Source organism: Stylophora pistillata, chromosome 11 (genome assembly GCF_964205215.1).
Source record: "Stylophora pistillata chromosome 11, jaStyPist1.2, whole genome shotgun sequence".
Taxonomy (NCBI): domain Eukaryota; kingdom Metazoa; phylum Cnidaria; class Anthozoa; order Scleractinia; family Pocilloporidae; genus Stylophora; species Stylophora pistillata.
In genome coordinates, this window is record NC_142529.1 from 10,525,405 (window position 1) to 10,542,116 (window position 16,712).

The window sequence follows — 16,712 nt, forward strand, 5'->3', positions numbered from 1 at the left end:
TCATGAATGCCATTCCACAGTTTAGGTGCAGAGACAGAAAAGGTGCAATCGCCATAAGATTTCAACTTGGAGCGAGGAATCACTAACAAGTTCTTACTCGATGATCGCAAAGACCTAGTAGGCTTATAAGTTTCTAACAAGTCACTGATATAACTAGGGAATAAATTATTTAAAGCTTTAAAAGTAAAAAGTAAGATTTTAAAAATAATCCTCTGCTCTACGGGGAGCCAGTGCAGTTCCCTGAGTAAAGGAGTAATGTGATCATGCTTGCGACCACATAAGATCAGCCGTGCTGCACAATTCTGGGCTAATTGCAATTGTTCGGAAGCGAAACGGGAAATCCAAACAAACACTTTAATTCCAACATGGTAAACTGTAGACTCACGGTAAATGATAACGACCATTAAACAAAAACTGCTACTCGATAAACTAAAAACTTTTCAACTCCCTCTAAAAAATCGCACTCGCCAAAATTAAAAGGTCTGCGTGATTTGCTTATGATATTATTAGCCTATGTAGTCCCAAAGCACGCGCACGTGCACGCGCACGCGAGTCGCACGCGCACGCGAGTCGCACGCGCACGCGAGTCGCACGCGCACAAGTTCATTAACATCTTAACAGCAATCTATGGACTAAATGTTTTGGAAGACCATATAACAGAGAATTACAGTTGTCTAATCTGCATGTAATGAAGGCGTGTACTAATGCCTTAGTACTACTAACTGACAAAAACTTTCTAATCCGAGAAATATTCTGGATGTGAAAAAATGCAGATTTACAAATAGCCGAAACTTGACGTTCCATATTCAACTTATTGTCAAAGATTACAATAAGTAATTACAATCACAATTACAATTACAATGAAGTAAATTAATTCATTAATTAATACAAATAGTCCCGGATTAACAGTAATCCCTCAAGTGAGTTGATCAAGATCGGCTTAAAGAAAAGAAAAGAAAAGAGAGAGGGAAAAAAAAAACAACAACTACAACAACAACAACAACAAAACACTTGACTCCACGCATGCGAATTCCGAGCGATGTCTCATTCTTTTTTGTACCCTCACTTTCCAAGGGCTGTTTTTCTTTTCGCCGATTTTTTATTGACTTATGTGACCAAAACTATTACACTAAAAGACAAGTCGTTTTGTACAAAAAGTAACTATTCTGTTCTGATAGACAAAAGGCCTTTGCCTTTATTTGTTCTCTCAACATGATTGTGTGTGTTCGGGTAAAAACAAATAGATTGAATAGAAATCTTCTTACAAAAATTTATGACTGGTTTCCTTCTTGTAGTGAAAAAGAAATGGAGGAAATAAAGACTGGATTTTGATTACTCTAGTTTTTATCTACAAAGAATGGACAAATGAACGAAGAATGGAAATATATAAGAAAATGATACAATGCAAGCTTTCCACAGCTTTCTTTTGTCATAATGCAAAACCAGTCATAACCACTACAATCTTCTTGAGAAGATTAGAAGATATTTACAGATGATTGCAAGGTATGGTGAGGTACAGTTTAATGAATGCAAGGTATGGTGAGGTACAGTTTAATGAATGGCCATCATTATGAATCTGTTTTATGTCTAAGTTCACCAGAATCCAACATCATATCCTTTGAGCTGGTCTAAGATTCTTTGGCCTCCATATTCCTATGCTGAGTTCACTGAAACAAGATGCCAAGACAGGTCCTCTACTACTAACCTGGTAAAAGGCAAAGTGAATAGGGTTTGAGTCCCATTGTCCCTTGCATGAGACCAATAATCCTTCTAATAATTGTAGTATGCCTGTGAGAGTGCACTTTGAGAATCTCGTGTTACACCAGAACACAGTATCTCCTACTTCATAGTTTTTCATTCTCTAAGGTCCTTTTACCCCAGAGAATGAAAGGGCCTGGTGAGCCCTTCCCTCCCTTTTAAAGAGTTCCTTATTCTGAACCCCCCTCCTTAAAATGCACCCCTCCCTAATAAGCCTCGATCTATAATGAGCCTCCCCTCTCTATAATGACCCCTCTTGAGAAAGCCATCTCTCTCTGATAATACCCTTTTCCCATAAACTTTCCTCTCTAGTTAATCCCTATCTCCAATAAGTTTCATTCTCTACCAAGCCTTCCTCTCCAACAAGCATCCCTCTATAATGAGCCCTCCCCCTCTAAGGTGCCCCCCCCTCTCTCTCTGGTAAGATCCCTTTACCTTATACGTCTTCCTCTCTAATTAACCCTCATCTCTAACAAGCTCTCTTCTCTCATAAGTGCCCTTCTATAATATGGCCCCCCCCATCTTCAAAATGTCTCCCTCTCCATCCTATCCCTCTCTCTAATGAATCAACCCCTATGAACTTTTAGTTTTCTTTTCAACAATTTTTGTGTTTGAGATGAAAGTGAATGCCAGCACATGACATACTGAATTAAAATAAAAAAGCCAACTATAAAGGAAACTACCATAGTTAATTTCTCTTTGGAAGTGTACATGAGAGCTAGACTGAGATGTTAGAACTGCATTATCTTGTGGCACTACATCAACCTTTAGCTAAGAATTTCACTACAACTGTTTGCATGCACTCACTGATGCAACTTGTCCAGAATGACAGTCAAATGAATGAATCACAGATAAGACACGAGAGGGTTCCAGCACCTGCAAATGGAGGACAGCCGGTAAGCATAATTTATCTATAATTATTCAAAAATAAGGATTGTTGAAAGGGAGATAGATATCCACTGCTTCTTTGCAACCCTTAAGAGAGGGCTAAGGTATGTGACCTCCCCCCTCAGTCAAGAACAAAGTGGTAATTCATGATAATTCTAACAATAAAGCACCCTTGCATGTCCTTTCCCCCCCCATCCATGTAACTTCTTACCTTAATAGATTTGTCTGATGAGCAGGCTACCACTGCACCTCCATAGTGACACATAGCAGAGATTTTCCCATTGGAATCAAGTTCAATGCTGGGCTTCCAAAAAAGGAACAAATGATTCACTAATTATGACAAGTCAAAACAAGTTGCATTCATAATAAGATACACAAAAATCTCTAGCATTGTCTCTAGTTGGCTAACTTACTGTTATCTCTTCAAATTTATCAGCTGTTGTGTCCAACAAATGCAGGCGACCTTCCCTTCCTCCAACCCTCAGGTAGTTATAGCCACAAGTGGAACTATGGCACAAGCTGAAGACTGGACTCTCAAGCTACAAACGACAACATTGTTTTTTTGATTAGTTTTTTTCGGAGCACCAAGAAGCAAGCGATCCAGAAAATGTAATTGAGCACAAGACACTTGTCTACGAGAAGCAAAATTAATAGTCATGATGCTACCTTAAATCATCATGTCTTTATTCAAGTCTCAATTACACTATGTCAAGCAGAGAACCTGCTTAGAAGAACAAGCTCTCTTGTTTGCATTAATTTTGTGTCTGCATAGCTGGCTATAGAAACCATTGGTAGCCTTCTGGAAAAAGTTATTGCACTCCCAGAATACAAAGTCTACAGAGTGGGTCACTATACACACACAGTATATTACCATAATTACACAAAATATGGAGTTCCTAATCCTTCATTTTCAGTATTTGAACATTCTAACCAGTTCACTCAGTTAGTGGAGTTATGTTACTGTTTCGGAATCTCAAAGAAAAAGTTTAAGCCTAAGTCATTTGCAATCCCAGGGCTCAACACTAACTTTTCTACTTACTAGCCAAGTGGCTAGTGATAACTTAGATGTAACGAAAATTTCAGTTTGTTTACTAACCAAACTGGTTAGTGAAAATCAAAAACCACCAACAAAACTGAATTTCTACTATTCTGTGGCTAGTTGGCTACCATTAGTGTCAAGCCCTGAATCCAGTTTAATTTTTTTTTGTTTTTCATCATCTTCTCTCCCTCATGGTTTTTTTTTTTTGGCTCCTAACATTATTTCAAGATTACTAAACTAATATCTTAGAGTCTCATTTACATTGAACTTACTTTTACGAGGTAAAGAATGAATATCACTTAAAATCAATAGGTGGTAAAGATGAAGACTGCATACCTTTACTGTTTTATAAACTTGTGCAGCTCTTTTATCATACACGCAAAGAGTCTTGTCCTCACTTCCACTTATAATAAACCTGTCATCCACAGACAGACACAACACTGGCTTACTGTGGTTCTTCAATTTACTGATGATATTGCCAGCTAAAGGAGAAAAAATATTGTTATTTCACTTCTGAATCAATAGTTTTAAATTTTTTTAATCAGCTGTATCTTAAGTAGGTATTTATTTTCTTTGTCTAAAAAATATAATGTGAACCCCTCAAAGATTGCATTGATCAGTCAAAAACAATATTTATTAATTATCTACTATCAATAACAATAGGACAGATTGGAACACAGTTTGGTTTGTAATTGTGCATTGACTTTGTAATGAAATAGGACTGAGTGGAGTCCAATTTTGTCAATCACGAACAACAAGAAGTCCAGTTAGGAATTAATCATAACCATCACAATTTCAGAAAAAAAACAAACAGTTTTACGTTCTTTTTCTTTGAGAAAATAATTATATCCAGTACAGTGTTATAGCTAAGAAAATGGCCTGCTGGTTGAGGAAACTATTCAGCCGGCTGTGTCCAGTTGTTTGCAACATCTTGTCAGTGGGGCTACCAAGCTTTGAGTTTACAAAATGACAATCAGAAATGGAGAGTGACACACCATAGATCAGTTAAGACCAGTGAATTCAAAGCAACACCTTTAATAATTTTCACCTTTAGTAATTTTGTGGCTTAAATGTAGTTCAGTATTTATTTTCATCTTTTTTTTTTCGAATGGCAAGGTATTTTTATTTTTCACTTAAACTGTAAAAAGTTAAGACTCATCTGTCAAGCAATTACTAGTGAAAATTCAGCCAGTGACTGCCTCCTTCTCAGCCAGCAAATTTCACCAGTTGCTGGCAATTAACAACAACCCTTCAGTGGAGACATTGTCTAAGGTAAAAAATTCCTCCATTTGGGAAATTCCTCAGTTTTGTAAGGTAAATGGTTGTTGTTATATTTGTTGTTGTAATAAACTACTGTATTTACTCGTGTATAATGCACACCCATGTGTAATGCGCACCCTTGTTTTTAACCTAATTTGTCAGAAAAAAAAATTTTCACAGCAAAAAAGACAAGTTAAATATTTGTACAATTATTTATTAAGATAACAAGAATAAGAAATTTACTACATCATTAACATCGATATCTTTTGTTACTTAGTTATTTATGACATTATTGAAATCAAACTTTAGGACATCAAGCAAGGCCTTCCTAATTTGACGATTCCATGGCCCGGTAAATATTATGAGCGAGCAACAATATGTCTGAAAAGTATTGAAGATTTTGTGTCATATCGTTGTATTTTTAGAATTTTCAAACTAGTGCTATATGCAATATTCTGGCCATATAGAGTCAAGTAAACAACAATATAGCCATGATGAATCCCTCTGCATGCGCTTTGTACACGTAAAAAAAATTTGCGTGTTTTTCACTTATAACAGCAAATCAAGAACTTCTTAAATACAGCTTTTGTCCTGAAATATTTCTTGCTCACTTTCTTCTTGCTTCTCGTTGAAAAATTCCATGTAACATAAGATCTCTTCACACACAGCCAAATTTGCACATTCACTCTAAAATCTGATCCACCTGCCTGTTTGCACACTTGCAAAAATATTTAGCAATTTTTGTCTTTCCTCTTGATTTTAGAGTAAAAACTTAATATGCACCTATAATTTTTCATTGAAAATAAGTTATTTAATCAAAGCTTATGTGTGTTACTTTTTTTGTTGTGTTTTTAACATATGCAAATTAGGACGTGTGACAAACAATGGAATCCATGTATAATATCCACTGCGATTTTGATGGTTATTTTTGTAGGAAAAAAGTGCGCATTATACATGGGTAAATATGGTATGTAATTGGTGGATTTAGTGGAGCAAGTGGACTAAGTATCATGACAGGATGGAAAATGTGTGCACTGTAAGTACCTCCCGTTGTTCCATACAAAGTCTTAGAAAAGTTTACTAAGGCTTTTTATGGGACAATGGGAGGTACTTACAGCGCACACATTTTCCATCCTGTCATGTTGGCTGCTTTAACTGTCTGATTACAGGAGTCTGATTACAGCCAACTGTTCAATTATTCTGTCCAATTACCACTCTACAAAATAATTAGTGAAAAATAAAGCAGCTAAGGCATCAATCATATTTGAGGAAATCGTAGTGGTTATGATTTAGGAGGTTTAAGTACCTCACCTCTTAGGTCCCACAATGAAATACTCTTATCATAGGAACCAGATATCAGCATCTCTTGTTCCCAAGACAAACAAAGTACTGCTGCCTTATGAGTGCTACAGCAAAAAACACAATAATGTCAGACAAAAAGAAAGACGTACAGCATTCACCTCCAGATGGGAGAACAAAGAAAAACATGCGAGACATTGAAAATCATGTTTCAACTGTTACTTATCAGTAATTATAATTACAATAATTGTACATTTTTTACTATAAATATGACCTCAATTTACTCCACATCACCTTATAGTTGTCATCTCAACATTTTGTCCCTGGAGATCCCACAACTTTATTTTACTGTCCCATGATCCTGAACACACTCTAGGAGCTCCTGTAGGGTCACTAGAAAGGCACCATACCCAACCCTGTAATCAGAGATAACTGCTGTATCAGTAATTGTTGGGAGTATTTCTTAGTAAATATAAGGCAGCTTTCATTTCCTTGGTTAGTGCTCTGGAGCCTGTTTCTCGAAAGTCTTGGTAACTTAATGGACCAAAAATATATTTTAAAATAAAAAATTAATTCAAACAATAGAGAAGCAGTTTCTGGCACTCTAAACCATCCATTTCGTTTCTTTAGCTGATAGTGTTTTTGTATTGTTTTCAAAACCTTTGAAACCCCTATCAGGAACAAAATGTTTAATTATTGAGACCCCCTGGAATTGACATCCTGTTGTTCTGGTTCAAGCTTTGGTCAACCTCTCTTAATTTATGATTATGTCGTCTCTGTCTACAGTCAAGCCCAGTATCCCATGATGCCTGAGCGAGTCCATCACAGGTTATCCCATTGAGTTGTGTTATTTAGGTAACCTTGTTCCTGTCTATTTTTCTTATGGTAAAGTGTCCATGTAGGTTGAACTTTCAGGTACTGTTCTAACAACATTTGTCTTTGATATTGTTATTTTCATCAATACCTTTTGTTTTGTAAACATATCTTCGACAGTTGTGAAACTAGAACCACTGATTACAGTACTTAACCAGCTTCATTGTTTTGGTAAATTCATAGCTGCAAGCACTATTTAACATTAACTTTAAGAGCTTGTTATTGACTACCCTGTGCCCATCAAGTGCTTGCTTGAAAGACTTTTTTCCATATCCAACCTCATCAGGAACACACAGAGCATTTAGATTCCAGACCCCCACAGAACGATCTCTTGCACCTGAAATGCATAGGCCTCCGCCCCTCATAACATGAACTGCATCTACTGTGGCAAAGTGCTGATCTTTAAGCTCATAAAAATCCAGAGAGGCAACAGGATCTTGCCAAAATCTATCCATGTCTTCATGTTGGACACATATTCTCTTCCAACTAGAACAAAATTAATCATATTTATGTTATCCCCTTTTTTCCGTGTGTTCATTAGATACTGCCATTATGCAATGACTTCTCAAGCAAAATTTAACAGTCTTGAAGTTTTTTTTGTCAGATGTCTAGAACATTCTCTCACTTTGCACTTTCTACTATAATTGCACCTCTCAAATGAATGAAAATCCTGAAAACTATAATTACTAATTATAGCAATTCTCCTCTCTTGGAAATACACAGTCAGATAAAAATGTTTTTTCTTTTTCCATGATGACCTGCTCCCATGCCTCTTCAAAAGCTTTCACCGTTTACAACTTCACATCAATATGGATATTTTCAATACTGTTCTCCAGCTACACATTTCCTTAAGTGTGGACAAGGAGAATTCATTTAACAATCAAAAGCTTCTTCAGTTGGTGATCATTTCCTTTATTCTCCTGACCCTAATGTTTAATTCAGGGGTCAAAGAGTTAAGCCATGCTGGTAGGAAACAAAATTACCATGACTGCAAAATTTGTGCATGGAAGATTGATAAAATTCAACAAAGTCTTACCTAAGAGTCTAGGAAATCTGTGCCATTTTTAATTTGACTCTGGTACTGCTTTTAAAGACTAGCAGGGCTTGACACTAACTTTTCTTCTTAGTAGCCAAGAGGCTAGTGATATCTTAGATGTTATGACAATTTCAGTTTGTCTACTAGCCAAACTGGTTCGTGGAAATCAAAAACTACTAACCAAAACTGAATTTCTACTAGTCTGTGACTTGTTCGCTACTGTTAGGTTAGTGTTGAGCCCTGACTAGAAAAGCGTTCAACACCTACAAGACTTTGAAATATGGGCCAAGCTGTACAAAAGTGGGAGAAGTGTAACTAAGTAAAAGAGGAAAAAGAACTAGGATTCCTCTTAGTTTTTACATTCAATTTGTTGACTTTGGAGAAGGAAAATGAGAATGGAATATGTTTCAGCCAATCCAAATAAATAATTAATATGTACTTGTGTTAACAAATGATAAATAAATGCAGCTTGAGGAAGATGTTCCCTTTTTGTATTTAGTAATTTAGGCCAGGTCTGTCTTAAAAGCCACAAGAAGAATAGGGAAAAAGCTCATGTGGCTTGCCCAAAAAAGAAAAATAATAAAAAATTGAAAACCAAAGTAACAAGTCACTTCGCCAATGATGCATTAAGTGTCTTTTCAATTAATTTAATTCAACAACTATTTAAAATAATTATAATCAATGATGATATTACTAACCTTGTCACATAGTCATAATCTTCTCGTTTATCTCTCTGTTGCCATCTTTTTCCAAACCTTGTTTTCCAACTAGACTCAGGAGACAGCAGATGATGAAAAAGTCTACAGACACCTGTCAACACACTCAGTGCAAACCGTGCATCGAGGAATGAAAAAATCACAAGAATCAACTCTGGTGGGAGAGTTACCAGAGATAAAGAATTCCTTTGTTTGTTATCAGTCGTACATGCATCTGAAGCGTCTATGCCATTTACTTCCTCTATGAGTTTTACTGTTGCATCTGGAGAGGAGATGGCTGGATCACAGTAATTGTTACAGTGTCCACCGCAACCCATTTTCATATTTTCTCCGGTTAGTGAATTCTTGCCTTCTTCTTCTAAACTATCTCGGAAGCAATTTAGTTGGTGCTCTTCAACTTTGTCACTTCCACTCTGTACAGTGCCATCAAGATGACAACCTCCATTGCAACCGTCAACATCCATTAAGCTGTTCCAAAAGTAAGGAATTAATAAATGGTAAACACCACAGCGTACACTATTGAGTTATGGATGCACGTGGGAGGTTGCTAAGCACGAAAGAAGCGTAAGAATCGCTCGAGGTGATAGCCGAGAGCGACTCTAGCTTCTTGAGTGCTTAGCAAACCTCCCAAGTGCATCCATAACTCAATAGTGTACGGTGTGGTGTTTACCATTTGTTTTATAACATAACATCGATACATTGTAGCTAAAGAGTTCCCTTTTATTTAACAAATCTTATGTGACCAGAAAAAACAAGCGGGCGCGGAAAAATAGTCTTTGCATTTGCTCACGTCAGCAGCGTACACCCATGGGCAAATGGGGGACGCTAAATTGACCAATCAGAGCGCGCGCTTTACTTTGGTTATGTTATAATATTATTTCAACCACATGCATTCCACTGGAACGAATTGATAGTTCCAGGTCAAATTCCCCACACCACATGGACAAGGTTCAAATTCCCCACCCCACCAAGTATGGACAACTATCAAATGCCCGTTATAGTTACTAGGGGAGTTGAATGTCAAAGCTTTCAATTGATCTGCCCATGAAAGTGGAATAGGTGGCTGTGATCATGAGAAGGATGGCAGAAATCTTATCTATAGATAAAAACTAAACTTAAAGGGCAACGATCTGCGCCGAAGCTTTATAAGAGGGTGCCATAGCATTCATGGTTGACATATGATTAAGCCTAAAATGAATAGTACATGATGCATGAATCTTACAGAAAACCAAGGCAAAGTGAGATTTGAAGTTTTTCCTCAAAAAATTTATGTGTGAAATGATTTATAAAGTGCATGTGACAAGTGAATTTTCCTAAAATTTTCACATGAAAGAATTATGAAATAGGATTAGGACTTTAGGATTAGAATTTTCGATTTCCCACAATAAATCATGAAATGTTCACCAGAAATAAATTTTAAGTTGCCAAGAAGAAAATAGTGGTAATTAATCTTTCTTGGAGTTTCAAATTATGTATACAGTAGATTCCTGCTAATTAAAACTTCCAAGGGAAACAATTAAATGGTTAAAGTTAGCTAGGGTTGAGCTAGCTGTTAGTGGATGACTGAAAAAATGGGTCAAGGGAAATGGGATTTCATGTAAGTTACCAAGAGAGGGGATTGCTGGTTGAGTTAATGAAGTGTGATTTATGTTAGCAGGGTTCTACTGTTAGTATTATAAATACTCTATCATTTAATCCAAATGCTCTGAGGAGACAAAGTAAGAAAAAGTTCACTTTGCTTCAGCTGGCCATAAGACCGCTTGACACTTAACATCCAGGATGGATATTCTCCATTCTGGTCACCACAATTATATCCTCAGGTGCTGACAAGGAGAATTTGTTTAATAATCAAGAGCTTGTTTGGTTGGAGATCATTTCCTTTACTCATGACTTTAATTTGTGATTCAGGGGTGATATTGTTTGGAGAAACTGGATGCTAGTAACTCTTACAGGGGTCAAAGGGTTTTAAAATTATTAATAGTAATTCTGTATCAACACTCTGAAACTTTTTGCAATCTTTTGGATAAAAATACAACCTTTCCAAAGAAAGTGTCAGAATATCAAATGCGATTTTATGATCTTTGATTATTACCGGTACACATTACTTATTATTTATTATTTATTACTACCAGTACACATTATTTTCAAGTCAGCTCCAGTCATAATTATCAGATTTAAGTCTTCTTTAAATATGAAAAGCTCTCTGTGAAAATGACAGAGAGCTTTTCCTGCATTTGTTACATTAACAAGTGGTTACAAAATTAACTGACATTTAGAATGAGGCTTCTACTGGAAGACAACACGGAGTGCACAATATAGAATACCATAAAAGGTTTCCTGACGATATTGATTGCAGCACTTTGCTTTTGAGAAATAACATATGCAAAACCCCCCAGGTTTCTCAAAGCTCTTTTAGATACTCTTTTGTTGAACAAGACACAAAGAAAGCTTCTCCTTCTTTGAACAAAGAGGACAGTCTCCAGAGGATTTTCCAAATATATCTTTGAGAAGGAAGAAAAAACCAGCAAGGAAATTTAAGAGGTTTCTCATAAATCAGTTTTGCTTTCAGTCAAACTAAAGCCCTGACGCCAAAAAATCTTTACTAGCTAACAATTTTATTCTCAAAAAAAAGATTTTACCACAACTGGCAGGGGAAGTCTACAACAAGAGGTACTTTACTCTTATCAACAACAGGAAATTGGCCAATCAAATTGCAACATTACTATGCTTCATCAATGTTATGACAAATGTCGTTATTGTCAAGAGTACAGACCATGCTAAACCACTATTGATTGGCTAGGTTTGTAGACAGAGAAAATATTAGAAACAGTGAAATTATCCCCAGGCAAAATCCCAGAGGTATCAATTTTTTTTAATCACCTGTGTCGTTAGTGTTGTAAGTAATAGGTGGTTGTGCCTGGAAACGAGATATAAAGCCCAGTAGCACGAAAATCTAATAATTTTGTTCTCTAAAGAAAAGATTTTACCACAACTGGCAGTAATGTTACAATTTCATTGACCAATTTCCTGTTTTCGATAAGAACACAGTATCATTTGTTGCAGACTCACTTGCCTGCACTTTATCACTATAATGACAAATATTGTTGTTGACAATAGTACAGACCATGCTAAACTACTGTTGGTTTATTAAGTTTTTAGGCAATGAACATATTAGAAACAGTGAAATTATCCCCAGGCAAAATTTCAGGGTTTCAAACTTTTTCTAATCAACTGTGTCATCAATACTGTATATAATAGGTGGCTGTGCCTGGTAACAAGATGTAAGGGGAAACCCAAATATGAATGCCTGCTAATCATGCTAAACAGGTAGCAGTATACAGCCAGAGGAATCAGCCATTTTTGAAACCACTTTAAACCACGTCAAATTCTCTTTGTCACAATTATTTAGTGGATGTTGACATGAAACAATTGTTCACACTTTGCATCATAAAGTAAAACCAAAGGAAGCTATTAAATACAGCTTACACCTGGAGGGAGATTAAACATGGTAAATGTCTTTCTAAATGTAAGCTGTCTACATATTGGCTCTTCTTCATTAATTCAGATGCACATAAATAACACTGTCTGTAAATTCATGCTTATTCATGTTGCACAGAATGATGCAGAAGTGGAAATCCACCAACACTACATAGAAAGAAAATTCATGATACCAAATACTGCCCCTCTAACAACAGGACATCAAAACAATTCGTTAAAAATAATCGTGACACTCCATAAATATCTGAGCTAAAACAAAACAATTTTCTCACAAAAGGTGGACACATCATTAATAAAAAAAAACCAAATTAGGGATATTTGGCTTAAGTTAAAACTTGCGTGCGCTTGATTAATTTCTTTGAAAGGTCGTCACGATGTATTATATTTAGTTCGTCACAGGTTGGTTGGGTTATAGAGTGCTAATATGTAGCCGTAATGAAAATTACCTGATTGAAAATCTGATTGGTTTTTATCGAGACCCACTTAACTGTAATTGACATTTTGAAATAACATGTTTTTTTTTCTCACGTGGAGATTTTGAATATTTTCGAACAAAAAATACAGCACAAAGATAAACAATCTGAATTGATCGACACATATTATCGCGAGTGAACGTGCTTCAAAAAGGGCCTTTCAGAACAACACGATTTCCGATAATGTGCGTCATATTTTAAATAAACTTACCTTTTCTGTATTTTAAAAGCAATCAATTGACGTTACATCCTTCATGAGGTTCTATTCAACGAAAAAAAACAAAACAATAAAACCATATCGAACAAGTGATTCATCTGTGTTTTCATTAAGGTCCAAAAAATGCAAGGCGCAGCTAAAATATGAGAGAGAACTGGTGGCTACTGAGAGTTACATTCCGAATGATGACGACTGTTTACCGAAGCTTAACGAAAGTTTGTCAAGGATATTTCCAGTGTACTTTATCTAGTCGGATTTGGTCGTAAGATGACTTAGCAAGTTTATCCAGTCCGAGGGTCCAGTCTTCTCTCCCTACTGTAAACAAGTCTGATTACACAACAGCACTACATTGCCATCGATAATACAGGAAGAAGTAGCGAACTGTCAGCATAGCCGAGAAGCTGATCATTTTTCTCTCTTTACCGACCCATAAATCCTAAACTCTAGCAGCTAGAATTTTAGCTGTCCTGGGCTTTCAAAAATATTAGGAAATCTTAATGGGAGAAGAGAAAAAATAGCGTTAAAAATTTGGTAAGGCAAAACCCTCGCGTTCCGTGAGAGGTAAGTTGGATTCTTGGAAAACGGAGTTCTCTTTACATTTTTATCTTGATGATTACGTAACGATAATCCGATACGTTTCTTTTGAGGTGCAGAATACTATTAGGGTTAAAATCTCTCGGCTCTTGCCGGCCACAAAGTCTGACAATGAAGTTCTTGGACCAACTCAGATTACTCGTCTGGAAGAACTTTGCGCTTCGAAAGCGTCAGCACGTAAGTACTATTAAACAGAAATATATGCCCTTTTGAAATCTATTTAATAGTGCGCTTGATATTTTGTACATCGAGGATATGATGTCAATGGATGGTTAAGTTCCTATCGGGGAGAAAAATTTTAAACCTTTTGCTTAGCTTCTATTCTTCAGAGCAGCTGCGTTCCTTGCAAACTACCGATCGCCGCAGGTACCTGCGTTCGCTACCTAGGGCTCTTGTTTCGTCAGAAAATATCGTCCTCTTTTGTGTAAGAAAGTCTCAGGTTATCTCTCTTGCCTTACTTCTGTGATAAGCTCGTTTCGAGTCAATTTTGAACACATGACTGTAGAATCTGAAAGATGTTGTCAAATGAGGATACGTTCCAGTAATTTTTTGTGTTTTTCCCTTTAGCAACCCTCTTGTTTCGGTTTACAACATTTCTGTCAATTAGATCAAAGCTCTTTGTTTACAACATGTACGAAACTTTTGTACCGACGAATCAGTGTAATTGTCATTCGGTCCATATCTTATACTTTATTAGGGAAAATTACACTTTGAAGTCGCACTTTCTGAGTAAAGGATCGAACTTTTTTTCCTCGTGCACCGTTTATTTCAGATCGGTGACGTAGCCGAGTATCAAATGACGTCTATTTGGACAGTATTATTTCACCGCTTTCGATTTTCTGTCTGCGAAATGTTTTAACGTTACACTCAATTGCTTAGCGACTCAGGGTTAAGATTTTATACATATAATTTCGTCGATTTTAACTTAATTCGTGGAGTTCAAATTAGTTACTTGAAATGGACGACATAGTGACTAATTGAGGCGGAAATTTTCGACTCGCTGTGACGAGGGCCGGCACTTTCAAGAAAATTGCAACTTTGACAAACAGACTAGTTAACCGGCCTTATTTGAAAGAAGATGCCTTTTTTTAAGGAAGATGATCAGATTGTACAGAGCAACAACAACATGCTAGTGCAAGTAAAAATACCAACTGAGTATTCTTGCAATTTTTTTTTATCATGGCACTCTTATGGTATGGCTGTCCACATATTCATAATAAACTCACTTCAACCGTCCTTTAAGTTGAGACAAGAGCTTTCCTTGCTATATCTTAAATAAAGGAGTGTGCAGTAAAAGCCAAAAAGTTGTATGAAGGTTATTATATCAATTCTTGGAATATCAACAGTTTTAGGTACATTTTGAGTTTTTCTTTTGGTCCTTAATGTGGCAGCTGATGTTTTAAGTATTAGCTTGCTTGCTGATGTCACTCAAGTCCTTTCCTGTTGTGGAACTGAAAGAGAGAGTGAAAGCGGAAAGATGGGAGAAAAGACAAAAAAGTAGATATTGAACTTAAGTTTCTTTGAAAGTATTTCTTGCCCCAAAACTCTGTAAGACTGACTGAAATATGGTCGGCTATGACTTTTTTGTGTAAATGATAAGACATTTACTAACTTTTTAAGGAGACTATTCATTCTAGAATTTGTCAGATGTATTAACAGACGTCACTTGAAGAAATTGCTTAAAGTGGAAGACATCTTGATCTTGTCTGAACTCTTGTGGATGATCTATATTACATTAATGTTCCTCTTTAAAAATACTCTAAAAAGATATATGTGTAAGATGATCTAATGGAAGTCTTGCATCAGGAATGCAGTTGTCTCAGACATTGCTACATCACAAACAAAGTCAGTTGTATATATAATTAACACTGACAATGTTTACGTTGTAGTCCCACAATGCGAATACATTAATAGTTATTAACAATAACAAACTAAAATTATTATGTCAGGGTCCAAATTTTTTTTGGGTTTAAAAAATTTAAAAGTAATGTTTCCTCCTCTTCCTTGATTATGGTATTAATAGATTTGAGTCAGAGGTAAATGAAATGTTAAAAGGTTTGAAATCTCTGAGGAAATGATTGGACCACAACATTACATGAACTTTTTTTTACTGGTATAATGTGCTTAAGATTTAGTCTATGAAATTTTTATGAATTTTTTTTTAATATATGTACTTATTCTGTTTTGGAATATATCTTTACTTTAAAGGACTGGATGGCCATGGGTTATTGTTGTAAGATCTTGGATGAATCAGTGGTATCAGACCGAACTTTTTTTTTGCAAAAACTGTAGCGGGAATCTCTTTGTAGTGATTCCAGATAAGAGTGGTTCTAACTTGTGCTTTGACTCAGTGCCACCTCTTAAATATTAATTTTGCGAAAAGTTTGTTGTACACTCTCTTATAATTTTAGATTTGAGAATTTGGTTTGATTAAAGTAAAAATTGTCCTCTAGATGATAATAATTTTGTCCCAGTTCTTGTCATCTTTCTGTTTGAAGTTGTCTTGGCGTTGTAAGAAGATATTCAGTTTTGATCTTTCCTGGGAACAAAAGGATAAAAAAATTTTAACTGTATTTCTTCACTTATAAGCCGAGCAATTTTTTCAGTTTTCAACCCAAAATGTTGGGAGATTTTTCACAAAGAATGGTGTTTGGCTTGTAGCTGAGGGTTTAAGATTTTAAAAATACACAGTTGCTGAATAACTTTACCCCCCGGCTTGTGTTTTATTACTTCTGCTTCACTCCTAACTTGACTATAGGCAAGTTAGGAGTGAAGCAGAAGTAATAAAACACAACAAAAGTAACTTCTGAATATTGGTTATTCACTTCTATGAAATTGGTGGCTCCTAAAGGAGCTGTTTGATGGATATGTGTTATACTTGACTTTGAAGATGTTTTCTTAGTTTCTTCCATGTGGAAAGTTATCTTGAAACTAGAATTTTGTGAACTTAACTCTCAGCTACTTCAATATCACAACTTGTATTATCTGTATCATTATTATTGATCTGATTTTCTTAGCACACACATAACTTAAAGTATTGATTGGAACAGCCTGCTGTTAC

General features: G+C 35.9%; 2 protein-coding genes across 6 annotated transcripts in view; one reads left to right on the top strand and one right to left on the bottom strand.

Annotated features, from left to right (window-relative positions):
* Positions 1-340: 340 nt before the first annotated feature.
* LOC111341533 (F-box/WD repeat-containing protein 9) lies at positions 341-13,209 on the bottom strand. Of its 4 annotated transcripts, none has more exons than XM_022948520.2 (10): positions 13,052-13,209; positions 8,852-9,337; positions 7,396-7,603; positions 6,539-6,660; positions 6,257-6,351; positions 4,022-4,167; positions 3,060-3,185; positions 2,858-2,950; positions 2,566-2,634; positions 341-1,705 (listed from the first exon to the last, which is right to left on the bottom strand). In XM_022948520.2, the coding sequence occupies exons 2-10, from the start codon at positions 9,331-9,333 to the stop codon at positions 1,610-1,612; spliced, it is 1,437 nt and encodes a 478-aa protein (XP_022804255.2). In that variant the 5' UTR covers positions 9,334-9,337; positions 13,052-13,209; the 3' UTR covers positions 341-1,609. The 4 variants fall into 4 exon arrangements, 3 of the variants coding, with proteins under 3 accessions (XP_022804255.2, XP_022804254.2, XP_088595110.1); XM_022948519.2 differs by having other exon boundaries at positions 7,348-7,603; XR_015993310.1 differs by lacking the exon at positions 341-1,705 and having other exon boundaries at positions 2,582-2,634; positions 2,858-2,945; positions 7,348-7,603.
* Positions 13,210-13,368: 159 nt separating this feature from the next.
* LOC111341520 (phospholipid-transporting ATPase ABCA1) overlaps positions 13,369-16,712 on the top strand; it is a 41,619-nt gene continuing 38,275 nt past the window's right edge. Inside the window, exons 1-2 of one of the 2 annotated variants that reach the window (XM_088738982.1) lie at positions 13,369-13,618; positions 13,705-13,828. In XM_088738982.1, coding sequence (XP_088595108.1) covers positions 13,763-13,828 — 66 coding nt within the window. In that variant the 5' untranslated portion in view covers positions 13,369-13,618; positions 13,705-13,762. The remainder of the gene's footprint in view (positions 13,619-13,704; positions 13,829-16,712) is intronic. The other variant, XM_088738983.1, reaches the window with a different exon arrangement.